Consider the following 27,861-nt stretch of genomic DNA (forward strand, 5'->3'; position numbering starts at 1 on the left):
GCATTTGAAGTTGTGTCCCTGTGGCAGAGATGTAGGGGCAGGTGTGTCCCTTCACGCAAGACCTTGCTGTTCAGGGGACGGGATGCAGCTGCCGTGGCGTCAGGCTCTGTCCCAGCTCCTGAGCTCAGGACCCTCATCCAGGCAGCCCCAGTCAGTGACCGAGTGACCCCAGCAGGGCCCGGGGATGCCTCCAACAGGCCGCTGACCGGGATCCTGGGCCAGCTTGGCGGTGGTCCGGAGGCCTCCGCTCCTGCGTCCTCCTGTGTGCCTCGGGGGTTGCACCCACCGTGGACTGCTGACTGCCTCCGAGCTGCTGCGCAGCCCCACTCATTCTCCTTGGTCATTCCTCATCCTGGCGGTTGAGCTGTTACCACTTCTGTGTTTCTCTTGCTTTATCACCTAATGTAATTGATACATTTTAGTTTAAATCTGCCATCTCATTTTGTGCTATTTGTTCTACTTGGATGATTTCTTTTCCTGTCTAGTGTTGCGGTTTTTAGATAATTTTCTGTCATTCACATTTTCACCTCTACAAGTTTGGAGGCTGTGTGCCCTGTTCCTGGTGTGGTATCACAGCACGTTTGTGTTATTTGATCAGCACTCCTGACATCATACACGAGCCATGAGCACGTGACTCCCTGTGCACCCCTTCTGGCTTGCATGTCATGCTTTTCAGGTGCCTTAATGAAATATTTTGTTTAAATGAAATAGTCCCTATTTACCTGTAGTTATTTATCGTTTGCCCACTTCTCTCTCACATCTCACTCTCCGTCTCTAATCACTCTCTGCGTTTACAATTTCCTTTCTCACCTGCTGGCACGAGTCTCCCCATCATGGTCTAAAAACGTCCTTATTTTATGTCACTTTTGATGGCGTCATCCCCGTTTTCAGGGCTGATGTGGGCGTCCGTGATGTGGTTTGTGTCCAGATCCCACTCCCGGCCTCGCACCTGGAGGGCGGCTGGCGCTCCCGTAAGCTGCAGCCTCCCCTGGGTGTGTCCGTGTTACCGTAGTGCCCACGCGACTGCCCGTGCACACAGCGCATTTAAGGACCACAGAGCCACGATTCAACACCTTTATTTGTCACTTTACCAATCTGCCACAGTGTTAACAACAGGGAACACACGAGGAGGTTTGCAGACAGACAGGGGCTGTTTCACCACAGGTTTGCAAGCCAGGCCTTGCCCCGCGACTGACAGGTGACACCACGCCTCGGCCCTACAGACGCCCCCAGAGTTCCTGGTGAGTGTGGTTCTGAGTCAGAGCACCCGTGACGTCCACACTGCTTGTCCCATCACACTGCAAAGTGATGCCCTCATCGCTCCCTAACAGTAAGAAAACAGTGCAAAAATAGATCGCATCTATATATACATTTATTTCCCTATCCTGAAAAAAACTTAGTACAAACCAGTAGCATATGATCCCTTTCAAGTTTGAGTTATGTGCATCTCCTTTGTTGTTTGGCTTGGTTCGGGGAAGAGAGAAAGTTAACTAAAGCATCTCAAAGTGCAGGGCGACCACCTCCCAGGAGTGCCCGGGGCCACCACCGGCCACACACTCCACTCCCACGGACAAAGGCCACACCCGAGCCACGGGATTTCACGGAGGGCTCAGTAGTCAGTCAGCGGAGGGAAGCTACTGAGGGTCCGAGTTCCAAGGACATTCTAGCCTTGTGGTGACTTCACAGTACAGCTGAATTGTCAACCTGAGTGGACGGAACAGGTGACAGTGGTGTCCCCACCTGCGTGCACTGTGGGACGGGGTGTGCCAGCTCGCGCGGGAACATTCCCGGAGGAGGGAGCCTGCTGGGTCCTCAGGGGTGGGGACAGCAGCAGCAGCCTCCCCTAAAGGTCCAGGCAGTGGCTGTCGCAGGGTTCGTGGGCCGTGGCGTCTGTGACCGATCTCCCTGCCGCCGGCGTAGCCGCAGAAGCAGCCACGGGGGGTGCGCGGCAGGGCCGTGTGCCGTTGAGGCTTGATCCGCGGCAGCCGGTGGCTGAGCAGGCCCAGGCTTCGGGTGTGTGAGCCTCTGTCCGCTGGGCGCTTCAGAGGGACGCCTCGGCCTGCCCTGAGCTCTCGGCCACTGGGGCGTGGACGCAGCGCAGCTTAGGCGGTGCCGCTGGAGCTCCCCGTGCCTCTTCCTGACTGTAACTTTCATTGGCCTCAAACCTTAAGACTGAGGATACTCGAGGTGTAAAAATACTCCAGTATAAATATAGATCTCTTCCTGTATTTTAAACGTGCGTAATTTGAACTTCAGTTCTGGTGAACTGACCACCGCCTAGGTGCTCATCCTACAGCATTAAATAGAAATAAATAAGTTCTGTGGCACGATGTCCTCCAACGCTCGCTCTGCTGTCCCGGCGCTCGGCGCCGTCAGCGTGGTGCACCCCGACCATGGGCCCCTGCTTCCTGCTGGGCTTGCTGTGCAGTTTCCTTCGTTCACGGAGACACGCGTAGTTTCTAGTTAACCACAGTTAGTAGAAGCGAATGGGTGTTGCATAGAACATGCAGCGAAGGCGCACACCTGCCTGTTTGTCCACAGCACCCAGAGCCTGAGGGAGGCACGTGTGTCTGTGCAGAGCTTGGAGCCCGAGCGCCGTGCTGTGTTTGGGCTACACACAGATGCCGTGACGGAGCCGACGGGGAGGGGGCCACCGCTTCCTCCTGCCCTGAGCGGGGAGATGTGTTTCCAGAGCTACCCTTTGGGAAGGAGGCCTCAGGCGGGCTGGGGACACCTGAGACCCAGCCAGACGCCTCGGCCTCCGCAGCTCGGGAGCCCGCGAGCGCGGGGCCGGCCACGGGGGCAGCTGTGTGCGCTAGACTTTCCTTAACCCAAGGGGGAGGTGCCGCCGTAGCCATCGGGAAGATGGGTTTCCTGCTGCGGGTGGCGTCGGCCCCGCAGCCCGGCCCCAGGGCGAGGGGGGCAGCGTGAGGAAGCGTCCCAGGACGCCACTGGTGTGGTTTCTTCTGCTCAGTCCGCCTCCCGTCTGCTCCTGGGCAGGCCAGCCCCTGACCGGCTGGGAGGGCTGGACCCCAGTGTCCTGCCGCGGGACGGCTGTCAGGCAGGCGGAGACCCGCGGCGGCTGGGCAGAGGATGGGTCTGGGGAGGAGTCCTGTCCCGAGTCCACGGAGAGGAACCGGCTGGCGCTGGAACACGGGCTTTGCCATCTGTGATCAGCTTAGTGCCCACAAACACTCTGCACGTTCAGAGTTCTCTGCAGACGCGATTCCCCAGGTGACTCTTGCCTCTGGAGGGAGGAGAGGAGCCCGGGGCGGGGCCGGCCTCCTGCCTGCCTTCCCTCAGCCCTCGGGCCTGTTTCCTGGTGGCGGATTGGGGGCCTGGCCGGGCAGCTTCGGATCCCCAAGTCTTAGAAACTTCCTAGACGGCAGTGATTCACATCTTCGCAGTGAGCCCCGGATGCCTGTGCTCCGTCACTTCCTGGGTGATCGCGCGGTGAGGTGCCTCAAGACGGAGCTGCCCGCAGAGGCCACCGCCATCCCGGGGGAGCCCCCCGTGCGAGGGGCCGTGTCGGCTGGGAGCAATGGCCTGAGCCCCTCTGTGTGGGTGGGCAGGTGTCCCAGGTCCAGCTGTGACCAACGTGCCTGCCGTGGCAGTGCTGGCCTTTCTCACGGCCACCTGTGCCGTGGGCCAGGCCGTGTGTCCTCACCGGCCTGCTGCGCTGGACACAGGACAGATAGTGGCAGGGCGGTTGGGTTCCCGGGAAGCAATCCCTGGGGGCTGCCATGGGCTTTCCCCGGGACCGAAACCAGGACCACAGGGTCCAGAGGGTTACACGCCGGGCTGTGGCCATGTCCATGCAAAGGGACACACCGCCAAAGGCCCACTGTGACAGCAGGAGCCCCACCCCCACCCCGGCGTCTCAGAGAAACCAAACCCCGCAGATGCTACCGGCCTCGGGCCCTCCCCTGGCCTGGTCCTGCCCTGCGGTTTCTGCACTCCTGAGCGGGGAGGACAGGGCAGGCCGCTCACGGAGGCTCCAGAGAGGCCAGAGGAACAAGGAGAGAGCCGTCGCACTACCCGCAGCCTCTAGCCCAGGGCCCCCGGGGTCTTCCCGGGTCGGGGCGGGGACACAGGGGCCGCTGGGAGGGAGTCACAGAGACGGGATATTCTAAGTCTTCCCTGAGCCGTTCTGAGAATAAACACGCATCACTGTTTCCTATTTCTTCTTCTCAGAGAAGTGAAATGAACTGCCCTTAGTTTCCATTTTAAAATCTTGTGACGTCACACTTGGAGTCACTTTGGTCGACAGAGGCTTCTTCCTTTGCATGGCAGCCCTCAGCTCGGCGCCCGCCCTCAACGCAGACCTGGCGGTCGGTTTGTGCGTCTGAGCGCATGTGCGTGCGTGCGTGCGCGGTGTGTGCGCCGTGTGTGCGCGTGCATGCGTGGGTGTGTTTGTGTGCTGGGTGTGCAAGCGTGCACTGTGATGCCCGCCTCCCACACCTCCGTGGTGCTCTCCGGGCCCCACGGTGCCCTGTCTGGGGCTCCCTCTGCTTTATCGGTGCTGCTGGTTGGTGCCTTGGCGCTTGCGGGTCAACACTGCCCCGACAGGGTCTGCCCACCAGCTCCTTTAAAACGCCCCCTTTGCTGCAAACCAGTGGCCAGTGTGGTCTGGCCCCGAGAGACACTTTGGAAAGGGCCATCTGCCCACTTCCTGGCGGGCACGAGGCAGGTGTGTTAGGAAAGGTGAGTCGGGGCCAAAGCTGGGGTGGAGGGGAGTGCGGGCCCGGGTGGGAGGGAGGCAGGCCTGGAGCCTCCGCGGCCGCCCAGCCCCGGGTCCGAGTCCTGCCTGCAAAGCACAGGAATGTAACGAAGTGTGAGGTGGTGGGGGACCGGACGACGGGAGAAGGCCCCGCCGGCTACTTGCCCCCCTGCACCTTCTGGTCGTAGGTGCCGGCGTGCTTGTAGCCCGGCACATAGCCCGACTCGTCCACCAGGTCCACGCGGCCCGCCCTGCCCTTGCCCCTGCCCGACGGGTCGAAGCGCTCCTTGTGGGAGCCCGTGAACTTGGTGGTGTCCGTGAGCCGCGACACGGTGGGCGAGGAGATGGCTTTCTGCAAGAGAGCGGGGAACGAGGTTAGGGAAGCCGCCAGGGCGAGTCCAGCCCAGGGGCCCAGACCGCGGACGGGGGCCGCCGGCGCCCGGGAACCACGCTTCTGCCTCCTTCCCGAGACCCGCCCGCCACACTCACCGTCACCCCCGAGATGATGGGGGCCTTGCCCTCGATGAGCCGGTGCACCTCTCGGACGGCCTCCTCGCTGCTCTTGTCTTTGAATCTCTTCTTGGCCAGCTCCTCCAGTGCCTCCTTGAACTGCTCGAATGAGATGGTCCTGCAGGACTTGCCCCTGCAGGGAGAGGGGGGCTCAGGGGGCGCCCACCGGGCCCAGGCACGGGGAGGAGGCGCTGAGCAGTCACTGGGCTGGGACCCGCGCCCCACCCAGGGCCCCGCTGACATCGGGGGACCCCTCACCCCACCTCTTTGCCACAGCCCAGAGCGAGTCTGCCATTAAAACACAGAACGTGCCCCTGCCCCGCCCTGGTCTGCAGCGTTGCACCCAATAGTCGGTTGCCATCGGCAATGGCAGCAAATATAAATCGTCTTGGAACAAAGTTGAAAGGAAGCACATCCTTTATGAACGACTGACATCAAAACACATCCTGGTCTGGTTCTAAAGCGGGCGAGCGTGTGGCCTCCGTCAGAGGGAAAGTCAGGGTGAAAAGCACGTCAGATCCCATGGCACAGAGGCAGCCGCAGTCCTGGCTGCGGCCACCGGCCTGCGCGGGGTCGCCAGGGGGTGGGGGGCACGGTCCCCACTCGGGGACAGGACTGGGGGCCGCCTCCCTGGGGCACAGCCGGGACCCGGGAGCAGCTCCTCCCCCGGAGGCATCCCACGGCTGCCCGGGACCTGGTAGGTCATTCTCGCAATTTCTTTCTCCTCCCTCCCTCCCTCCCTCCCTCCCTGTCTGGCTGCGTTGCTTCACGCGGGCTTTCTCTAGTTGCGGTGGTGAGCGGGGGCTTCTCATTGCAATGGCCTCCCCCATTGTGGAGCACGGGCTCCAGGCGCGTGGACTCAGTAGTTGTGGCGCACGGGCTCAGCTGCTCCGCGGCATGTGGGATCTTCCCGGACCATGGCTCGAACCCATGTCCCCTGCGTTAGCAGGCGGATTCCCAACCACTGTGCCACCAGGGAAGTCCATTCTCACAATTTCAAAATGGCTCTAGACTGGCTCTTGCTCTCTACGAATTTTAACTGAAAAACACTTCTGCCACTTTGGATCTTCCCCAGCTAATCCATCCGGTGAGGCTGTCAATGTTCTACAGTAAGAGGAGGTGGGGGGAGGTGCCCGGGGACCAACAGAAAGGCTGCCTGCAGAAGCCAAGGGGTCGAGACAGTGCAGCCGACGGCACCCAGGGGACCGGCTGGAGAGGCGAGGGCAGAGTGGGAGGGGGCTGCCCCCACGTCAGCACCGGCCGCAAAGCCACAGGGACGGCCGCAGAGCGGCCACAGGACAGTCAGAAACAGGCCACGTGTAAGGGTTTTTGACAAGGTTGCATAAGCCAATGAGTGCAGGTGGAACTGTCCTTTCAGCGGCCGGAGGCTCTGCACAGAGGAAAGGGCCTGGCCTGTGCCCCACGCCGTCTACGAGGTTAACTCAACTGGCCCACAGTCCTGCATTTCTCATAGACCCCGAACCATCCAACTTCTGGATAAGTATCCCAGTGAAACTCTTCGTGACCCTGGCTTAGGCAAAGATTTTCTCAGGAACGACCCCCCAGAAACAGCCAATAAAAGAAAAACAATGAACTGGACTTGACCAAAAATTTTAAAACCATGCTCTTCAAAAGATACTGTTAAGAGAAGTAAAAGGCAAGTCACAGATGGAGAAATCTGATAAAGGACTTGTATCGGAAATACACAAAGAACTCATACCTCAACAACAACAAGAAAAAAACCCAACGTAAAAAGTTGGGCAAGGGCTTCCCTGGTGGCGCAGTGGTTGAGAGTCCACCTGCCGATGCAGGGGACACAGGTTCGTGCCCTGGTCCAGGAAGATCCCACATGCCGCGGAGCGGCTGGGCCCGTGAGCCATGGCCGCTGAGCCTGCGCGTCCTGAGCCTGTGCTCGGCAACGGGAGAGGCCACAGCAGTGAGAGGCCCGCGTACTCCAAAAAAAAAAACAAAAGTTGGGCAAAATATTTGAACCGGACACTTTGTCAAAGATCTACAAGTGCAAACCAGCCCGTGAAGGACGCTCCACGCCACTGGGCACCGGGGAAATCAGGTTAAACCGGGATGTGGCCCTGCCGCACACCCACTGGGACAGTGGAAGTAAGCCAGATAAAAGGACACCACGGTGTGGAAGGGTGCAGGCGGCAGCATCCCCCAGAGGTGGGCTGGCAGCCCACGCACAACCCCGCGACCCCTCCTGGGTCTCACTCGCACGTAAACCTGTGCGTGTGTATTGCTCTCCTATTCGTGGGTTCTGTTCAGTCACCAGGACTCCAACAGCCCAGCGGTAAGCGATAAACATGCCTCAGGACGTCCCCTGTGCATGCCGGGACTCACAGGCACTTGACACGTGAGCCTGCGGACACGGGACGTGCTGACCAGCCAGCCCAGGGTCGGGAGACAGCGGAGGGAGGACACAGCCGCAGGGGCCATGGGGAGGACGACCGAGTCGTGCACCAGCGAGGCCACGTGGCGGGTGGTGAGCGGAGCCCGAGAGGCCTGGACGGCTGTCGGGAGGGGCACCTGCACCGCAGGCCTCATCAGAGCCCCCGTGTCCGGCGGTGGGTTCCACCCCTCAAAGCCTGGCTGCGACGCCACGGCGGCTCTGAGGTCCGTGGGCTGGGCCGGGGGGATCCCTTGGCCCAGCTGTCCCGGGCAGCGTGGTCCTGGCCTTGTCGGGGCGGGGAGCCTGGCATCCCTGCTGGTTGCTGACCCGCGACGGCCGCGGGGCCCCGCTTGTTTGTCCTGGGTTGTCCAAGGCGCTCCTGTCTCTATTCACGGACGCCAGGCCTGACTGCCAGCCTGGTGACCGGCCGCTGGGGCACCAGGCACCACCAGTGTGAGTCACTCGGGCTGGGGGCGGGGGCGTGGCCGACGGGGCCTCCATCAGAGGCCGCATTCACATGGAGTGGGCGTGCGGGCCCAGGGCGCTGACCTGCCTGCTCCACCTGGCGGGGCCGGGTGTCCCCGCGTGTCCCCACCGTGACCGCCAGGCAGGGTCTCAGAGCCCGGGCTGGGCTGGCAGGGAGCTTTCCCCAGGGGGCCCCGTGGCCCCCGCTGGAAGCAGTCCCTGGGGAGTTCTCGAATGACACTGCCAGCCTCTTCCCTGGAGACACGTGATCACTTTACACGGCTCCCCACACACAGGGAGCCTGTTCTCCAGAGCGCACAGAACTGGAGGGGGTCCCCCTACCAGACCCCCCCTCCTCCTGGCTCAGCGCTGGGGCCAACCAGTGCCCTGCTCAGAAGGCTGTTGTTCTGCTAGAAAGCTGGCCCAGCAGTAATGGGGTCACTGGTCACACACGAGGCCCCGTGGCTTGTGCTTCCCAGGCCCTGTGTCCCCAGACCTCCAGGCCCAACACAGGGCAGGCAGAGGGCTGAGCCCGGCCACTCCCGAAGTTCACCAGGGGCACTCGATGCCAGGGATCTGGGCGGGGTGGGGGGTAGGGTGGGCAGCGCAGCCCTCCGAGGACAGAGGTCTGTGTCTCCAGGGCCAGCGTCATGAAGGCAGCTGGACTTTGGCTAACATGTCCTAGGACGGAGCAAGGGGCCCCCTCTGGACCACAGATAACATGCCACTTGGGGGCTGGAGAAAGCTGACTCCCAGGCTCCCCTGAGCAGCAGAAGCTGGGACCTGGGTGACCTGTCCAGAGAGCAGGAAGTGGGATCTGGAGGGGGAGACTCAGGCACCAACGAGGGTCAGAGGAGGGAGCCTCCGGGATATTCCCATCAGACCCTGGGCCAGCGGGGCTGTGCGGGTTGCCACGGGAGCGCTGTCTGGAGGACCTGGATGCCGTGTGAGGATGCAGTGTGATGTGGCAGCTGCCCACACGTCTGGTACCAGGCCTTGGGAGCGGGCAGACGCCAGCCCCCTGCTCCTGGGCCCCAGGGACCACGCTGCTGGCAACCTGGAAGGAGGCTGCTGACACCCATGTCTGGAGGCCTCCAGGCCGGCCGCCTGAAGGGCAGCTGTGACCCCAACAGTCAGCTACTCCCCAAGCAGGAAAGAGCGTCCTAAGTTCCTCCTGACTTCGCGAGGGCCTAACGCAGGCTGGAGGCTCAGGGATGGGTTCTGGGGACAGATGCACTTGAGGTCATTGAAACCACTTCTGGGTGTTTGGGGAAGGTCATCAAAAGGCCTGTGTGCACTGGCGTCCAACACCGATATCAGCGGTTTGAGGAGCCAGCATGGGCGGAATTGCCCGATTCCTGCCCCCCAAGCCTTGGCCCTCTGTAGACACGCCAGGCAGGCCCCAAGGAGGCCAGGGCAGAAGCCGCTGGATGCCCTGCACAGCTTCGGGCGGCCGGGAGAGGCCCCCACGGAGGACACTGTGAGACCCCCAACGCCACAGCTGGAAGCACGTGCTGGGACCAGGGCCCCGAATGCCGCAGCCTCACCCACCAGGCTGCGGGGAGGGGCAGGGCAGGGGCGGGCGTCAGGCCCTGAGCGGGCGCTGGGCCCCGCTGGCGTGCCCGGGACCGCACAGCGCACCCGGCTCTGCCCGCCGCTCCCGAGGCATCCCGCCCGGCCTGGGTCTCTGCACCGATGCGCCGAGCTCTGCGCTTCAGAAGGTTCCCTCCGCAGCCCGTGCGGCAAGAATGGGCCGCGTCCCCGCCCCGGCGTGCGTGCTCCTAACCTGCAGCCCAGACAGGGCTCCAGAGTCACGGGAAACGCCACCATTGGCCAGGAAGCCGGCGAGTGGGGGCCAGGAAGGCCAGCAGAGCCCCCCTCCGCCTCTGGCCTTCCCGCCTGGGCACACACGCAGGGGACCCTGCGGCCCACAGACCCCCGGCGGGACTTATGGGAACGGGGTCCTGAGTTAATTCCTCCCGCCCCGGGGCCGGGGGGCGGGGCCGGGGGCAGCCCTGGTCCCGGAGACAGCAGTCTTCAATCAAGGCCTGGGGAAGAGCTGCGAGAAGCCTGTTTAAAACTTAACACATAGTAACACGCAAACAAACAAGCGCTCCCATGACGACGGGCCTAAACAGAGGCTGCAGATACCGCGCTGGCGGCAGGGCTGCGGCGCCATGGCAACCGCCCCAAACAGAAACAGCCGTCGCCGTCGGCGACCCGTGCGCTTCCGCGCCCACGGCTCCCGGCTCCCGGAGCTGAGGCGCTTCTGCCGCGGCTGCCACCTGCAGCGGCCGCGGTCCCACGACCCGCGCGCCCCACGCTCCTCAGACCCGGTCCCCCAGCGGTGGCTCCCAGCCTGTCCTGCAGGACCCCCACGACCCGACTCAGGGCACCACCCCCCCAGGCCCCTCCAGGGAGCACTGTCTCCCTCTCCGTTCCCAAGGGAAAGGTCCCCCGCTGCACAGCTGGGAGGTCCGGGGGACCCTCCCCCAGAACAGGCTCTCCCAAGTGGGACACAGGTCACAGGGACCCCACAGGGAGTTCAGTTCAGGTCCAGGAGGGCAGAGGGGGAGTAGCCACAGGCTGGTGTTCACTCTGTCTTGACCACGACCCCTGGCCGGGCCGGGGCCGCAGCCGCCCACTTCCCGCGCCGGCCCGCGCCCAGCGAGCCGAGGCAGAGACCCTGGGGCCCAGAGCAGCCGGGCCCTGAGGTGGGGCCCCCGTAGTGCCTGGGCGCCAGGGGCCAAGCCTCCTCCCTGAGTGTCTGAGCAGCGTCCGCCCTCCAGAGCGGGACCGGGACCAGACGGGGCTCCCTCTCCCGGGGCGCAGGAGGGCCCGTGTGCCTCCACGCACGGGGTCTCCAGGGCCTGTCCAGGGCGTCTGTCCTCCGGGTGAGCCGCGACCAGCAGAGTGGAGCCCTGAGTTCTACCTGTGTGTGCATGCACGTGCACGTGTGTGCGAGTCTGCGGTGCCTCGGGGCGCTGTTGCTGCTCTCAAGGTGCGGTCACAGGGTGTGAAGGGCGGGAGAAGGGGGAGGGGGCGAGTCGATGCCCGGGCCACACGCCCGAGCCCGTGTGCACGCGCGTGCAGACACACACGGACAAGCACACGGTGCGCACCGTTCGTCACCCCCGCTCTTCACACGCGAACGCCCCCAGAGCTGAGGGGAGCGGCGCCACAGACGCCCACCTCCCGGCCCGTGCCCTGCCCCCAGCAGCCCCCCACGGGCCGGGCCCTGCCACCTGAGACCCCTGAGGCTGCGGCAGCGTCCCTGACCTGGGCTCCCGGCCCCACTGGGGCGTGTTCTGGTTCAAACTCCCGGGCATCTTCTTCCGGGCGGGGACGGCGTCCTGAAGCGTCGCCTCCTGGCCGCCCGAGAGAACGCGGGGCCCCGCTCCCACCCCCCTGGTCCCAGGCGCACACGTACTTGATCTTGCTGAAGACGATGTCCACGTCGGTGATGGTCACGTTCCTGCCGTCGATCACCTGGCAGTCCCTGCACAGCTTGGACCAGTTCTTGCCATGCATCTCCTTCCCGGTGGCCCTGGTGTCCCCGTGCACCGCAAACCTCCGGAAGGCCTCCTCCAGGGCGCTGAGCTCCGGGCCCGCGGCGGCTGCCCCCTCACTGGCACCCTCCGACTCCAGTGACAGCCTCTTGGCTGCCTTGTCCTTCGCGGGGTCCCCTGGGGACTTGGGGGGCGTCTTGTTGGCGGGCTTGGGGGGCTTGGGCCTGCTGTCAGCCATGCTACTGGGAGGAAGCAGCGAGAGGTCACCTGCTTTGGCGGGCGGCTGCCCAAGGCCCCCGCTGCCCGCGGACAGGGGCTGTGGCCTGCCAGGGACAAAGCGTCCATCTGCTGCAGGACACGGCGAGGCCCCTCCAGCCCCGGCGCCCTGGCCGCCAAGTCCCCGACAGTCAAAGCCTCCAGCACAGGGAGGCATGAGCCAGCCTCCTGGGGGCTCCCCGAGTGACACATTCCCGGGCATCGGTGGGGTGACACCATCCTCGGGGAAGGGATCCAGAACGGTCACACTGCTGCGCCCACCTCAGGGCCCGGCCTGCTGACCAGGGTGCCCCCCACCCAGGGGGCCGAACAGACGTCTAGTAGGAGAGGGAAGCCCCAGGCGAGAGCAGGGGTCTGCGGAGACTCCGAGGGCCGGGGGGCTGCGGCCCGGGCCCAGGGTAGGGGGGCTCATGGTGGGGGGGTGGCTGATGGCGTCAGGAGCCCAGTGAATGCCCAAAGCTGGGCCCGGGTCCCCACGGGGCTGAGAAGACCCCTCCACCTCCAGCAGCTCTGGGGAGCCGGGAGCTGAGCACCAACACCCAGCCCCAGAGTCATGGCTAGTGGTCAGCGGGGGGAAGTGGGCAACCTGGCATTGTGGGGGTCCCGAGCAGGGCCCTGCTGAACTCAGGACCTACAAGTTCCCCAAACAGAAAGGGCAGTGCAGCTCAAGAGGCTCAGTGGCTGGTGAGGACGGTCCAGGACCCCGGGGCTCAGGGCAGGGGGACACGACTGGGGATGTGGTGATGAGCTCCAGGAGCCAGCTCTCCATCCTGAGCTCCACGTTTGTAGCTTAATAAAGTAACTTGAAAAGTACTTTAACAAAAACAACAGGAGTGAGACCCTACACGCAGATGGGAAGCTCTCCAAGGTGACTTCCTGTTGTGGGGAGAAGCAGGACGGTGGGGGGAGCAGCCGATGTTGGAGCCATCGAGGACGAACAGTACCCACGTGTGGGCCTGCACCTCGTGACCAGGCGTCGCTGTGGCTGGCTGTGGACGCGGCAAGCCGGAGGCCCCGCGGGCTCCGGCCCTGCTCCCTCCACGTGACGCTTGTCAGCAGCTGGTCCCCGGGGTGGGACCCGGGCCAGGGGTAGGAGGAACAGGTGGGTGGGCAGGTGAGGTGGAGGAACTGTGTGAGTGTCACCTGGCCAGGCCCTGCTGAGGCATGGCTGACCCCGCGGGCTCCGGAGTTGGGAACTGATGAGGGATTCACGGTGGGTGTGGGGATGGACTGCATTACCGATTTGCATTTTCAAATGAGGGTTTGGAGAGAGCAGGGCAGCTGCAAGGTGGGCTCACAGACCAGAGTGGAAGGAGATGCAGGACGGGCGGACCTGGGGATGCCTGCCCCAGAGTGTCCACCAGGCTCCAGGGACCATCCCACCACGGGGGCCCAGCTGTCTTCAGACACCACGTGATCCCCTGGCCCACCAGCCCCTCACAGGCTGTCCGCGCCCCAAAAAGGCGCCACGAGGCCTGTGTCTCCAGAATGATTCTCCCTGGCAAGGCCCTTAAGACGCGACTATCTGAAGAAAAGCCTATAGGAAAGGTGACCCAGGACAGACCTATCTGCCACAGCCACAGCTTCCGCGCTATCAGCACACAGTGCCCCCAGCCAGGAGAGCTGGGAATCCCTGTTAGCAATGTGCCTGCAACAGGGCCAGGTGTGCCTGTGAGCTGGGCCGGGTGTGCCTGTGAGCTGGGCCAGGTGTGCCTGTGAGATGGCCAGGTGTGCCTGTGAGCTGGGCCAGGTGTGCCTGTGAGCTGGGCCAGGTGTGCCTGTGAGCTGGGCCAGATGTGCATGTGAGATGGGCCAGGTGTGCCTGTGAGCTGGGCCGGGTGTGCCTGTGAGATGGGCCGGGTGTGCCTGTGAGCTGGGCCAGGTGTGCCTGTGAGATGGCCAGGTGTGCCTGTGAGCTGGGCCGGGTGTGTCTGTGAGCTGGGCCGGGTGTGCCTGTGAGCTGGGCCGGGTGTGCCTGTGAGCTGGGCCGGGTGTGCCTGTGAGATGGCCTGGGTGTGCCTGTGAGCTGGGCCGGGTGTGCCTGTGAGCTGGGCCGGGTATGCCTGAGCTGGGCCAGGTGTGTCTGTGAGCTGGGCCGGGTGTGCCTGTGAGATAGTCCGGGTGTGCCTGTGAGCTGGGCCGGGTGTGACTGTGAGATAGTCTGTATGTGCCTGTGAGCTGGGCCGGGTGTGCCTGTGAGATGGGCCAGGTGTGTCTGTGAGCTGGGCCAGGTGTGTCTGTGAGCTGGGCCGGGTGTGCCTGTGAGCTGGGCCAGGTGTGCCTGTGAGCAGGGCCAGGTGTGCCTGTGAGCTGGGCCAGGTGTGCCTGTGAGATAGTCCGGGTGTGCCTGTGAGCTGGGCCGGGTGTGCCTGTGAGCTGGGCCGGGTGTGCCTGTGAGATGGCCTGGGTGTGCCTGTGAGATGGGCCAGGTGGGTCTGTGAGCTGGGCCAGGTGTGCCTGTGAGCTGGGCCAGGTGGGTCTGTGAGCTGGGCCAGGTGTGCCTGTGAGCTGGGCCAGGTGTGCCTGTGAGATGGCCAGGTGTGCCTGTGAGCTGGGCCAGGTGTGCCTGTGAGATGGCCAGGTGTGCCTGTGAGATGGCCAGGTGTGCCTGTGAGCTGGGCCGGGTGTGCATGTGACCTGGGCCGGGTGTGCCTGTGAGATAGTCCGGGTGTGCCTGTGAGATGGCCCAGGTGTGCCTGTGAGCTGGGCCAGGTGTGCCTGTGAGATGGCCAGGTGTGCCTGTGAGCTGGGCCAGGTGTGCCTGTGAGCAGGGCCAGGTGTGCCTGTGAGCTGGGCCAGGTGTGCCTGTGAGCTGGGCCAGATGTGCATGTGAGATGGGCCAGGTGTGCCTGTGAGCTGGGCCGGGTGTGCCTGTGAGATGGGCCGGGTGTGCCTGTGAGCTGGGCCAGATGTGCATGTGAGATGGGCCGGGTGTGCCTGTGAGCTGGGCCGGGTGTGCCTGTGAGCAGGGCCAGGTGTGCCTGCAACAGGGCCAGGTGTGCCTGTGAGCTGGGCCAGATGTGCATGTGAGATGGGCCGGGTGTGCCTGTGAGATGGCCCAGGTGTGCCTGTGAGCAGGGCCGGGTGTGCCTGCAACAGGGCCAGGTGTGCCTGTGAGCTGGGCCAGATGTGCATGTGAGATGGGCCGGGTGTGCCTGTGAGATGGCCCAGGTGTGCCTGTGAGCAGGGCCGGGTGTGCCTGCAACAGGGCCAGATGTGCCTGTGAGCTGGGCCAGATGTGCATGTGAGATGGGCCGGGTGTGCCTGTGAGCAGGGCCGGGTGTGCCTGTGAGCTGGGCCAGATGTGCATGTGAGATGGGCCGGGTGTGCCTGTGAGCTGGGCCGGGTGTGCCTGTGAGATGGCCAGGTGTGCCTGTGAGCAGGGCCAGGTATGCCTGTGAGCTGGGCCGGGTGTGCCTGTGAGCAGGGCCAGGTGTGCATGTGAGCTGGGCCAGGTGTGCATGTGAGCTGGGCCAGGTGGGTCTGTGAGCTGGGCCAGGTGGGTCTGTGAGCTGGGCCAGGTGTGCCTGTGAGCTGGGCCGGGTGTGCTTGTGAGCTGGGCCGGGTGTGCCTGTGAGCTGGGCCGGGTGTGCCTGTGAGCTGGGCCGGGTGTGCCTGTGAGCTGGGCCGGGTGTGCCTGTGAGATGGCCAGGTGTGCCTGTGAGCTGGGCCAGGTGTGCCTGTGAGCAGGGCCGGGTGTGCCTGTGAGCTGGGCCGGGTGTGCCTGTGAGCAGGGCCGGGTGTGCATGTGGGCAGGGCCGGGTGTGCCTGTGAGCTGGGCCGGGTGTGCCTGTGAGCAGGGCCGGGTGTGCCTGTGAGCTGGGCCGGGTGTGCCTGTGAGCTGGGCCGGGGGTGCATGTGAGCTGGGCCGGGTGTGCCTGTGAGATGGCCCGGGTGTGCCTGTGAGCTGGGCCAGGTGTGCCTGTGAGCAGGGCCAGGTGTGCCTGTGAGCTGGGCCGGGTGTGCCTGTGAGCAGGGCCGGGTGTGCATGTGGGCAGGGCCAGGTGTGCCTGTGAGCTGGGCCGGGTGTGCCTGTGAGCAGGGCCGGGTGTGCCTGTGAGCTGGGCCGGGTGTGCCTGTGAGCTGGGCCGGGGGTGCCTGAGCTGGGCCGGGTGTGTCTGTGAGCTGGGCCGGGTGTGCCTGTGAGCTGGGCCGGGTGTGCCTGTGAGCAGGGCCAGGTGTGCCTGTGAGCTGGGCCAGGTGTGCCTGTGAGATAGTCCGGGTGTGCCTGTGAGCTGGGCCGGGTGTGCCTGTGAGATGGCCTGGGTGTGCCTGTGAGATGGGCCAGGTGGGTCTGTGAGCTGGGCCAGGTGTGCCTGTGAGATGGCCTGGGTGTGCCTGTGAGATGGGCCAGGTGGGTCTGTGAGCTGGGCCAGGTGTGCCTGTGAGCTGGGCCAGGTGGGTCTGTGAGCTGGGCCAGGTGTGCCTGTGAGCTGGGCCAGGTGTGCCTGTGAGATGGCCAGGTGTGCCTGTGAGCTGGGCCAGGTGGGTCTGTGAGCTGGGCCAGGTGTGCCTGTGAGCTGGGCCAGGTGTGCCTGTGAGATGGCCAGGTGTGCCTGTGAGCTGGGCCAGGTGTGCCTGTGAGATGGCCAGGTGTGCCTGTGAGCAGGGCCAGGTGTGCATGTGAGCTGGCCCACGTGTGTCTGTGAGCTGGGCCGGGTGTGCATGTGGGCAGGGCCGGGTGTGTATGTGCGCTGAGCCGGGTGTGCATGTGAGCTGGCCCACGTGTGCATGTGAGCTGGGCCAGGTGTAAATGTAAGCTGGGCCCGCTGTTGTTTTAAAGGCAACAGCAACTCTGCCTCTCCTGGTTCCCCTTCCTTGAGCAGAACACAGGTCTGCACTGAGACTAGAGGTGGAGTGTGTGTTCCTGCTTCCGTAGGTGTGAACGCACCTCCAACCCCTGCTCCCCCAAACCAGCTCTCAGCCCCTCGTTCCCAATGCCCCTCCTCATACTGCCCATAATCTACACCGTACCTGCAGACACTTCCTGCGATCGGACCAGGCCTCAAGCATCTTGCCCCTTGGGATCCAGGTGCCTTCCAGCCCCCGGGGCCCCTTCCACCTCCTGGGTCCTCTGGGCCCGAAGCCCTGGGCGGGTGTTGAGTGCACCAGGATGGCCAAGGCTCGCTGGAGGGCGGCCTGGGGTGGGGGCTCGGGGGTGGCGTGCTTCTGGGGGGCAGGATGTGGGCCACAGGATGCGCATGTCGGGGAGCTGGGACCCGCACAGGGGACTCCCCACCTCCCAGGCCCTGAGGGGGCGCTGCTCAGGCCTCAGGCCCCGTCCCGCCGGCCTCCTTGACGCCAAACCTCCCGGAACTCAGAACCCTGCTCCACCTCACGCCGAGCGAGCTGGGCCGGCGGCACGGGGGAAACGCGGGACACGGCCCGGCCACGGCGCCCGGACCCCACCACGGGCTCTGCCGGGTCACCGGGCATCGCACCCCAAGTCTGGGACCTCCCCGCAACACAGCCGCCCCACTGGCGAGCCCCCTACTTGAAGGGTCGGGGAGCCGGGGGGTCCAGAGGCCTCAGCGCGCTGTGGCTGCCGGGGCGCCCTGGGGGTGTCGCTGATGATGCGCTAGAGCTCGACTGGGGTTCTTGTCACCGACCTCGTCCTAGAGGCTGCTCAGGACCAGGAGACCGGCCCGCAGGTGGGAAACGGCTCCCGGGACAGCGGACGCCGCAAGGAATCTTCTGGAGCCGCGAGCCGCGGTGGGAGCCCTGGGCTCTCGAGCTCCTCAGGCGTCCCTGGCCCTCGGCCCCGTCGGCCCGCCCCACGTGCCGCCCTCCTGCGCTCTCAGGGCCGGCGTGATGCCAGCGCCCTCCAGATGTCTACACCAAGCTGGGCCCAGGGGCGGCACCCTCCACCAGGGCCGAGAGCCCAAGTCCCTGAGCCGTGGCTGCGCCCGCTGATGTGATACCGAGGCGTGGGGTCCAGCTGAGACCCTGCTTCCGCGCAAGAACCACACGGGCCCTGGAAATGCCAGGTTCCCGAGCATCTGACAAACTAGCCCTCCTTGGACCTCGACGGAGCGCCTGACGCTGACCGGGCTGACAGTCTGCTGAGCGCACCTGACCTCGGCTGTGCAGGGGCCTGGCCACAGAACGCCGCTCGCCTGATGCCGCCGGACGCGCGGAGGCAGCCCAGAGGCTCTGCGCCAAGTGCGGGAAGGAGAGGAGGAGAGAGTGCAGGGGAAGCAGGCGCCTCCCAGGGCAGCCCAGCCCCTTCGGACGGCTCAGCCCACCAGGCCCGGTCCCAGGACTGATGCGGACGGAAGGGGCGAGGGCATAACTGCAGCAGCCCCCGGGTAAGTCCCAGGCACAGCTGCTCCGGGGCCGCACAGGAGGCCAGGGCGCCTGGTCAGCCGGTCCCGGGGAGAACCTCCTTGACCCCTGCCGGGTGGGCGCGCTGTGCCCGCGCAACCAAGATGAGGTGGGCGGGTGAGGGTTAGGACAGAAGATGCAGAAGACCAAGCGGCCAGAAGCCGGGGGGGATGGACGCCGTCGCCTCCCCCTCCTCCCCTCCGTCCACCAGGGCTCAGGCCCCCAGGTCGGGGTCCAGCTTCGCCCTCGGCGCAGCCCCTGGAAGAGGCACAGCCTCCGAGTGAAGAGCGCGCGCGGGAACAGAGGCGTCGGGCCTGCACACCCCTGGGCCGCCGGCCCGCAGCTCTGCCTCTTTATTCCAGAGTCCCTTCGAACACAACACAGCCCTTCGGCAACTGTTCACGTTTTAATCATAATACGGCCACCGCTCCTCGGCTGCCCAGCACGCGATGTGAATGACCACTCGTCCCAGGCAGCGGGAGCCTCCCAGGCGGGCACAAAGCGGTCTCTGAGTGCCTGCCCCGCAGAGCAGACGGCCCAGGAGTCTCAGGCGTGGATGCAGCCCTGCCGCCTCGGCGCTGCCTTTCACGGTCCCTGCAGGGGCCCCGACAGGACGGGACGAGCGGCCACACCGTCCAAGCAGGATGCCACTCAGGTCCCGGGTCACACGCTTCAGGCCGTAGGCCCGGAAAGGCCCGCGGGGTTGGGACCTCCTGCACCGAGGCTAGGCCATCCCTCGGGGCAGCCTGGGAACCACAGTCACAGCCACACTGTCCCCTGCGCCCAAGTCAAACGCGGTTTCTCTGGGACGAGAGGGGAGAAGGTGGGTAGCTGAGCGGGTGCCCTCCTGGGGGCCGTGGCCATCCTGTGTCCCGCACCGTCCTGCAGTGAGATCACCGTGGGAGCCGCACCCTCGGGCCTGGGGGCTCCTGCTGGTCGGGCTGGCGGGGGAGGGGACGGGGGTGGGGGGAGTAAGGGGCCAGGACAGGTTTGCCACCCCAGCCCCTCAGAAGAACCGATGCGGACAGCAGGAACTTCTCTGGGTCACCACGAAGCTGGGGCTTCTCGGGGGACTCACTCCGTTGGGACCCTTGGCCTCCCAGGAACCATATCATGGGCCCCCCAGTCCCCCGGTCCCAGGGCCGGTCTCTACTGTTGGTCAGAATGTTTCTCACAAAATCCAAGAACACGGCATCTGCAGCCCACCTGGGGTCAGGCGGGCCCTGTGCAGGGCACGTGTAGTGGGTGAATGGTGGCCCCGAGCCAGGTGTGTCCACGTCCTCGCAAGGTGGAGGAACCTTGTTTGGAAGAAGGGTCTCTGCAGACACCATCAAACTAAGGATCTCGAGATGGGTCCACTCTGGACCAGGGTGGCCCTAAGTCCACTGACAGGTGTCCTTACAAGGGAAGGAAGAGGAGACACACAGACACAGAGAAGCCACGTGAAGACGGAGGCCAAGACGGGAGGGACGTCGCCACAAGCCCAGGGATGCCCGGAGCCCCGGGAGCTGGAAGAGGCAGGAGGGACCCTCCCTGGTGCCTCTGGAGGGAGCGCGGCCCCGCGACACCTCAATCTCGGACTGGGAGTCTGGACTCAGAACTGGAAGAGGACACATTTCTGTAGTTTTCATTGAAAAGTCTGTGGTCCTTTGTCACAGCAGCCCCAGGACCCGCACACAGCAGGGACACCAGAAGGGGGTCCCTGCCCCGGAGAAAAACGCCTGCAAAGGCCCAGAGGTGCGAAGCCTGGGCGGCGGCACAGAACCCAGAGGCGAGAGCGGGCAGAGGGCCCTCCCCTTAGACAGGGTCTGGCCTCGAGCTGGCGCGCACGTGAGACCCTCAACAGGAAGTCTGTTAGCTCCAGGAACGTGGAGCTGCCCGCGGATGGCCTGGCCTCTCCCCGACGGCAGGCGCCCTGCGGTCACCACGTGCCCGCACGGCAGGTCCTGGCGCCAGGCCTCTCAGGAGCCCACAGCGTGGAGGGCAGGCCGGGGCCCGGGGAAGCCAACCGCAGGGCCAGGAAGAGCAGAGGGGCCTGCGGGGAAGGGCCGCTGCCTGGGTCTGACGGCTGGCAGGTGGGGGACAGCGTCGCCTGCGGGCCGCGAAGCCTCTCCTACCCCCAAGCAGCCGAAGAGGACAGCAGCCGGCACAGGTGTGAGGCGCAAAGCCAGAGGCAGCCCGAGGGTCTCCGAAGTGGTCTGCAGCCCAGCCCTCACTCCCCGCCCCCACCGGGAGGCTTCCCACCAACCACGGGGACTGAAAAGCCCCAGGCCCCCCACCCAGGAGGGCAGGGTACCCTGAACAGACCAGCCCCGCCCTGGGGGTGGGCGGACGGGCGCCCGGGAGTCAGGGGCGGTCAGGCCGGCTCCTCTCAAGCCCCAGCGTGGATGCGGGGATCTGGATCGCTGGTGCCCCAAACACCGGCAGGACACACACAAGCACTCCTGAGGAGGAGACGGCCACTGGAGACGGAAAAACACAATACACACATGATAAAAAAAAACACCAGGCCCAAGAGGGGGAACAAGTGCCAAGAACTTGCAGAAACAACAGGAAGCAGAAACGACGAGAGGTTCCAGTTACTGGAGCTCGATCAGACATTGAGCTCAAAGTAACTACGTGCACCGTGTGCAAAGAAGAAAAGGACAAGATGAGGAATTCCCGCAAAGAACGGGAGCTGTAAGGATGCAGGAGGCAGATCTGAAAAAAGAACACCTTAGAAATTCTAGCCCTAGAAAGCACAGTAACTAAAACTCAGAACTCAGTGGACGGGTTTCACAGCAGAGCAGATTAAAGAACTCGTGGATCAGAAATACCCAAAAGAAAACAGCCAGACGTGGCGGAAATGTGTGTGTGCGCATGTGCACACCTACGTGCGTGTGCACGGTGCGCACACACGGGAGAATCGTATGTGGGTACACCATCACATGTGAGGTAAGCTGACATCTAAGAAGTTAGGAAAAAACCTCAGCAAATCAAGGACCAAGGCGTTAGAAACAATGAAGATAAGAGTAAAAATTAAGAAATTAGAAAACGAATCTATAATACGGAGGACCAACGACATCGAAAGTTAATGCCTTGCAAACACTGATAAAATTGATAAATACTGGGGACGTTAATCAAGTAAAAAAGGGAAAGTCAAAAGTATCCAATATCAGAATGGAAAATGAGGACATCCCTACAAGCTCTACAGATATTAAGGGATTAAAATATAATAAGAGAATATTATAAACAATTTTAGACCAACATGTTTGATCGTTTAAATGAAACAAATTCCTAAAAAGAAAACAAAAGCCATTTTACCAAACAGTAACAAGGAATATGTTCTTATCATTGCTCTTGTATTTATTACTAATCCTTATAATTATCGAGGGTTTGAATTCTTATTTAAAACCCTTCTCACAAAGAAAACCCCAGGCCTGGATGACTTCACCAGCAGATTCTTCCTTACATTGAAAGAAGAAAGTGTCAGTCTTACCAAATTCTTCCAGAGAAGAGTAAAGATGAAACACGCCACCCCGACTCATTCTGGCTAAAATAATCCTGGTACGAAAACCTGACAAGGGCGTTACAAGAAAAGAAAAATCTATGCCAATCTCACTTACAAACACAGATACGAAAACCCTGAACAACATGTCAACAAACTGAATCCAGTAATAGATAAAAAGGATCAATACCTTATAATCAGGTTTGGTTTACGCCAGGAGTGCAAGGTTCGTTTAACAGTAACTTAATAGAATTCATCACATAACACAATACAAAGCGAAAATCATATTATCCGCTTAATAAATGCAGCCAAAGCATTTGATGGATTTCAGCATTTACTCACCGTAAAAATTCTTAGCAAGTTAGAAAAGGAAATAAATGCCTTAATTTGATAATGGGCACCTACGGAAAGCTACAGTCATCACACTTGGAATATTGAAAAGTTTTCTTTTCAAACTGGAGTAAGAGAGAGACGCGTGCCTGCTATCACCGCTTCTACTCACTGCGTCAGTGTGCTAAGATAAGGAAAGGAAATAAATATGATATAAACATAGGAAGGGAGAAACAAAACTGGCATTATTTGCATGGCTATGACTGCGTACATACGAAACCCAAAGGGATCCCAGGAAAACTATTAGAATCAACGCGAGTTTAGCAAGGGTTCTGGATACGTGGTCAACATGCAAAAACGTAGCAGCAAAACCAGACGATAAAAGGTATTTAGAAATATACATTTAAAAAAAAGTGAGGAAGTATGAATTACCTAGGAATAAATTTAACAAAAGATGTGCAAGACCGTTGACGCAGAGACCGTGAAGCGTTATTCAAAGAACAGCGGCATTATGGACATGGATTAAGTCTGAAATACAAAGATGCCCATTTCCCCTAAATTCATGCACAGTTTTCATTTAATCCAAATAAAAATTCTAACACTGTTCCTGTCTGGGTAGCGAGACAAGCTGAATGTAAAATGCACACGAGAAGGCGAAGAACCATGAATTCACCAGCGATCTTGAAGGGAGAACAGGGGCAGGATTTGCCCAGCGGTTTCGAGACTCGATGGAAAGTTCTGGAAAGGAAGCCAGTGTGGCGTGTGGTCCTGGTACAAGGACAGAAAATAAACCACCGGGCAGAAGAGAGCCGCCAGTCCACCCGCACAGGTGCAGAGACAGTGTGGACAACAAAGGTGGTCCTGCAGGAAAAGCGGGGAAGAAAACTTTTTCAACAAAAGAAGACGGGCTGACTGAACAGACACACGGAGAAAAATGGAAATTAATTCAGGTACAGATTGAAGCAGGAATGGCAAAATCATGAAGCCTCAGGAAGGGGATGCTTGAGAGTATCTGATGTCCTGGGTGGGAAAGACTCTCTACACAGGACACAAAACCCACTACCCCTAAAGGAAAAGACTCTTAAATGGTACCAGATTAAAACTCAGAACTTCCATTCATCGGAAGATACAGCACTAAGGAGTGAAAAGGCAGCTGTGGGCAGAGAAGGTGTCTCTTACATTGCCGTCTCCAGAATCTAGAAGGAGCCCTGCAGATCCACCAGAAAAAGGCAGCTCTAGAGAAACGGGCGAGGGACTCGAGCAGGCCCGGCACATCCAGACACCCAGGCACCGGCGGGGACGCCCGGCTTCGTTGCCTTGGCCTGAAACGCAGGCGCTGGCACGCACCCTCCAGACGGCCACCCGCCAGGAGGCCACTGCGCCCTGCCCGCTGCCGGCGGCTGTGGAGTGCGGCCGCCAAGGGGCTTCAACTCCGGGGAGCCGCCGGTCCCATCGGCTAAGACGGGGCGCCGAGGGCCCAGCAGAAACATTCGCGCGTGTTCCCCGAGGAACACGCAGGGGGGCTCCAGGCAGCCACGCCAGAGGATGGAAATAACCCCAAGGCCCGTGGCCCACACGAGGGATCAGCGGACGGTGACGGGTTCACGGAGCGGAGCGTGCGCCGGCTCCACGCGGTACTGCCCGAAACACGCCAGCATGGCAGAGCACGTGCTCTGAGGTAGGAAGGCGGGGGCAACAGGGTCAGGTAGGAAGACCACAGCAAAAGCAGAGCCCCTCCCCAGGAACGGGCGGGGCGGCGGCCACAACCCCTGGCAGGAGGAAGAAGGCGCGGCCTCGGGACCTCCGGAGGCCTGGGGGCCGAGCAGCCAGCAGGGCCAGGGCGGGGGAGACGAGGCCCAGATGAGCTGCGGCAACCGCCTTCCCAGGCTCCGAGGCCCACGGCCCCCCGCACCCAGAGGCAGTGGGAGTGTGAGGCCTGAACGAGGCCCCCGGAGGATGCTGGCTTTTGTGACATTCCCGCTGGAGCGAGAGCTTCCCGGGGCTGACCTGGCCGGGCTCACCTGGCACCTGATGCCTGTTGAACAAATGGGTACAACAGGGTTACAGGATGAGACCTTGGGAATGTGGCCCAACGAGGGGAGACGGTGCTGGGACAGCGGGACACGGGACATGCTGGGGACACAGGGGGACACTGTGCCGTGGGACGCAAGGCGATGGGCAGGAAAGGGGTCCAGGTGTTCTTAACTTTTAGGCTTGAGAAAAGGTAAGGACCAGTCCTTCCTTTTCACAAACCTGATTAAGGAAAGGAAAAGTGGGCACGAACGTGCTCTTCGGAGGGTGAGCTCACGCTCCCCCTGCTAATGGGGGGTCGCAGGACACACTTGGGCTTGGTCCCGAAGTCAGAACACCACCATTTCCTCACACCCCGTGAAAGACTTTCTACATTTCTTCACCAAAGAAGGTCCTACATTTGGACATTTAGGCATTACATTACAATTGAGCTTCCCTGCATGTCACTGCACGCCCCGCACAGTTAAAGGGGAAATCTGCAAGCTCAAAACAGCCTTGCTTCCCTGTCAGCAAACGAGATTTGGAGACAGCGTGCCCGTCCCTGTGGGGAGCTGCCCCTCCCCCACAGGCCCTTCTCGGGGGCTGCAGATCACAGAAGCCGCACCCTCCCCTGTCACCCCAGCAGGGCCAATCAAAGCCGCTTCCAGGAGCTGCCATGCGGATGCGGCTGAGGACGCTCCCCCTCCGAAGAGGCTCTGCTGAGCTGGGGCTCGCGGTGGGTCGCTGTGGGCTCTGGGGGTGCCGGCTTTGGGGACTCCATGGGTTGTGACACCGTGGTTACCTCCCCACCCAGAGAGGAGGCTGGTCTCCCCAGGAGGGGCTGAAGAGTGCAGCGAGCCCACACGGGGCGCTGGAGACCACGTCTGAGCCCCAGATGCCGCTGGGCCCCCCCCAGGCAGCTCCCCACCTTCCTGCCCAGGAAACACCTGCTGCTGAAGCAGTAGGGTTGGGCGCGTGTCAATTCTCCTGCCTAATCCCAGCATCTGTCTGGTCCAGGGTTTTGGGCTCAGGTGGCCTCTGCACGGTGCCCAGCACCCTCGGTCTGGAGTGGTTTCCAGATGGTGCCAGGCTGGGCCCAGAACACGGACCTCCTGACCCAGGGAGGCCCTGATACTTCAAGGTGCAGTGGGGGCTGTGCCTCATGGCCCCAGTAGCCCCAGATGGCGTCTCCCGTACGTGCTCCTCTGGCCTCACAGCAACATCACCAGCTATAAATAGCCCTGGCGCTAAGCCAGCAGGCCTCTCCCTGAGGAAGCTTCTAATTCTCAGCCTCTTCTGCAGGGAGCGGCTCCACTGCCCACCAGGGAGGGAAGCCACGAGGACGTGGCCCCGGAGGACAGTTTGGCTGCTCAAAGGTTTTCTCTTAATCCTCAACCAGTGATGAGTGATTTTAATTTTCTTTACGAAATTCTCGGGTGATCTGCACATCTCCCACAATGAGCATCTATAACCTTGTATATCCTTAAGACAGCTTATTTATTGCAGCTTCAAAGGGTTCACGAAGATCTCAGCCAAACAACGCCGAGGAGATAAGAATTCGGCCAACACAGCTTCCTCTAATCTCCACCACTTCGTCATTCCAAAAAGATGGAGAAGAATTTTTTAACGTAGTACATACATTAGGGCACCTTTCTGAGTCACAGATCCTTCCGGAAGTCGTGGAGGCCCTTCCCCAGGAAAACACACGAACCCTTGCGTGGCACACATTTTGCAGATGCCCCCAGGAAATTCACCAGCACCCCTTCCCCCATCGCTCATCACTGAGCCCTGGGATTCCAACCATGTGGTGGGAACAGGGGCTGGTGCCAGAGGAGGCATCATGGAGTCCAGTTTAAGGCACTCGCAAGGCGCCTGTCCCAAGGCCCCGCCCCTCCCCCCTTTCCTGCCCGCTCCAAGCTCTCCCTCCCCAGCCCCATCGCTCCATCCCGGATGTGGTCCTAGTGCACTTGGAGCTCGGGTCAGGGTTTACTGATCACCTCCTAGGCGGCAGGGGCTGGCCCAGGCCCTGGGGAGGCCACCCCCAACACACCCTCCCTGAGAGACTGGCCACAGGGAGTCCTGGGAGGTGGTGGTGGGGGCCATGGGAGCTAGGTCTTTTATCGTTTATAAACGTCAGATGAATTAGCCAGTAAATACACAGACGGATGACAGCATAGCCAGCTTAGCCTAAAAAGTGTCCCATCATCAGAGAGCACAAAACGCCTATCAACACAGCAGTCACAGAGAAGGTTTTCTTCCCACCTCATTTCAAGGCTTCATTTACATAACTGAAACCGCAGAATAAAGGGCTTCTCTGGATCCTCCTTCAAGGGCGGGGCACTGGTCCCCAGGGGCGTGTGGAAAACATACACTGGCAGCCAACCTCTTTATCTTGATTGCCGGGTTGTGTGCCCACATGCGATAAGAAAACAGAACACCCCTCCGGGGATGCTTCTGGATTTGCAAAGTGTAGGCCTGACCCTCTCACCTGCACCGATATGGCGACGTTAATGCCGGACCGAGAGGGGCGGCCGAGTTCTCGCCAGAGGATCACGTACATTCTCGGCCCGTGGACACAAACGGCCCTTTCTGTGGCCCTGGGTCTCCTAAAATTCGTGCTGTATGACAGTGGCTTCATTTCAAACCCTCTAAGCCCTAATGTCCCGCCGTCTCGCTGGCAGCCGCCACCCCAGGCCTGGGCGTGTGAACGGTGTTTATGTAGCAGGACACGGAGAGGGAAGGGGCTGCAAGGGGCTTCCACTGTCGCGTTACGCACCGACGCGAAGAAAGGCCAAAGCGCCTCATTTAGGGCCCAATTATAAACCTGTCCTTTTCATCTCCGGTCGCTCCAGCCCGCGCCCCCGCGTCCCCAAACCCGCGCCCGGACGCAACCACGGGGGCCCGAGCGCCGCGCGGATAGCCGGCAGCTCCGGGGCGCGGGGCGCACGGACGCACTGGGCCTCGGGGAAGGGGCGCGGGCGGGCGCCGGGAATGGGTAGCGCGCCCCGGCCTGCGGGCGCAGGTGGCAGGAGGAGCAGGGAGGCCTGCGCGCCGCGCCCCGGGACGGAGCCCCGCGGCCCCTTACCTCGGAGATGCGGCGACTGCAGCGGCGGCGCCTCCGCGACTCGCGCGCGAGCGACCCGGTACCCTGCCTGCGCTCGCGCCGCAGCTCCCAGCCCGCCGGCTCCGCCCCCGGCCTCAGACCCGCCCCCAGACTCGCCGGCGCGCCTCCTGGCTCCCAGTTTCCGCGCCCGGTCCGCCCCACGCCCTGCCCTCCCCGCGCTCCCATTGGAGAACCCGTCCCAGGACCCGCCCCCAAGCCCCCACTGGCCCCCTCTCGGACCCGCCCCCCAGGCCCGCCCCGCACTCTTTTGGCGGCTCCGCCCCGCCCCCTCCCTCCCGGGCTGCCTGGTGCAGTGAGGCCGTCAGAGCGCGGACCCTGCCTTACAAGGCGGGTCGGCGCTGGCCCCAGGGCCACACGGCTCCGCGGGGCGGGGTGTCGCCCGTGCGGTCCCACCTGGCCCTCCGGGACCCCGGACGCGGGTCGACGGATGGGCGCGAGGACGGGCCTCCCGGCTGGGGCGGCCGGGCGCTGGCCTCTCTGCGGAGACGCTCGGGCCAACGCTGGGGTCCGGGGTGGCCGGGCTCGGGCCCCACGGAGGGGAGCAGGGTGGGGCGGGGAGTGGGGCCGCCCCGCGAGAGTTTGGGGGACAGTGGGAGGGTGAGGCGAGCGCCTGGCTTGGGTGGGTCAGAGGCGGGGAGGCGGGTCCGTGCCGGGCCCTGGGCGCGGTGCGCAGCTGGGACGCCTTCCCGGGGGCAAGCGGCG

The 27,861-nt window shown here is 62.7% G+C and overlaps 1 protein-coding gene across 2 annotated transcripts; it reads right to left on the bottom strand.

The window, feature by feature from the left end:
* Positions 1-1,060: 1,060 nt before the first annotated feature.
* TPPP (tubulin polymerization promoting protein) lies at positions 1,061-27,244 on the bottom strand. 2 transcript variants are annotated; one of them, XM_030856495.2, is made up of 4 exons: positions 27,121-27,244; positions 11,530-11,847; positions 5,210-5,363; positions 1,061-5,072 (listed from the first exon to the last, which is right to left on the bottom strand). In XM_030856495.2, the coding sequence occupies exons 2-4, from the start codon at positions 11,844-11,846 to the stop codon at positions 4,878-4,880; spliced, it is 666 nt and encodes a 221-aa protein (XP_030712355.1). In that variant the 5' UTR covers position 11,847; positions 27,121-27,244; the 3' UTR covers positions 1,061-4,877. The 2 variants fall into 2 exon arrangements, with proteins under 2 accessions (XP_030712355.1, XP_030712354.2); XM_030856494.2 differs by having other exon boundaries at positions 11,530-11,850; positions 27,121-27,241.
* Between the last annotated feature and the right edge of the window lie 617 nt (positions 27,245-27,861).

The sequence above is a fragment of the Globicephala melas genome, chromosome 3, assembly GCF_963455315.2.
Source record: "Globicephala melas chromosome 3, mGloMel1.2, whole genome shotgun sequence".
Taxonomy (NCBI): Eukaryota; Metazoa; Chordata; class Mammalia; order Artiodactyla; family Delphinidae; genus Globicephala; species Globicephala melas.

Bases quoted from the DNA above. Each gene is read 5' to 3' on its own strand.
- TPPP (XM_030856495.2), bottom strand. From the start codon at position 11,846: ATGGCTGACAGCAGGCCCAAGCCCCCCAAGCCCGCCAACAAGACGCCC. The intron at 5,364-11,529 runs GTACGTGTGCGC...CTCTCCCTGCAG, and splicing joins ATCGTCTTCAGCAAGATCAA to GGGCAAGTCCTGCAGGACCA. The intron at 5,073-5,209 runs GTGAGTGTGGCG...GCTCTCTTGCAG, and splicing joins CCATCATCTCGGGGGTGACG to AAAGCCATCTCCTCGCCCAC.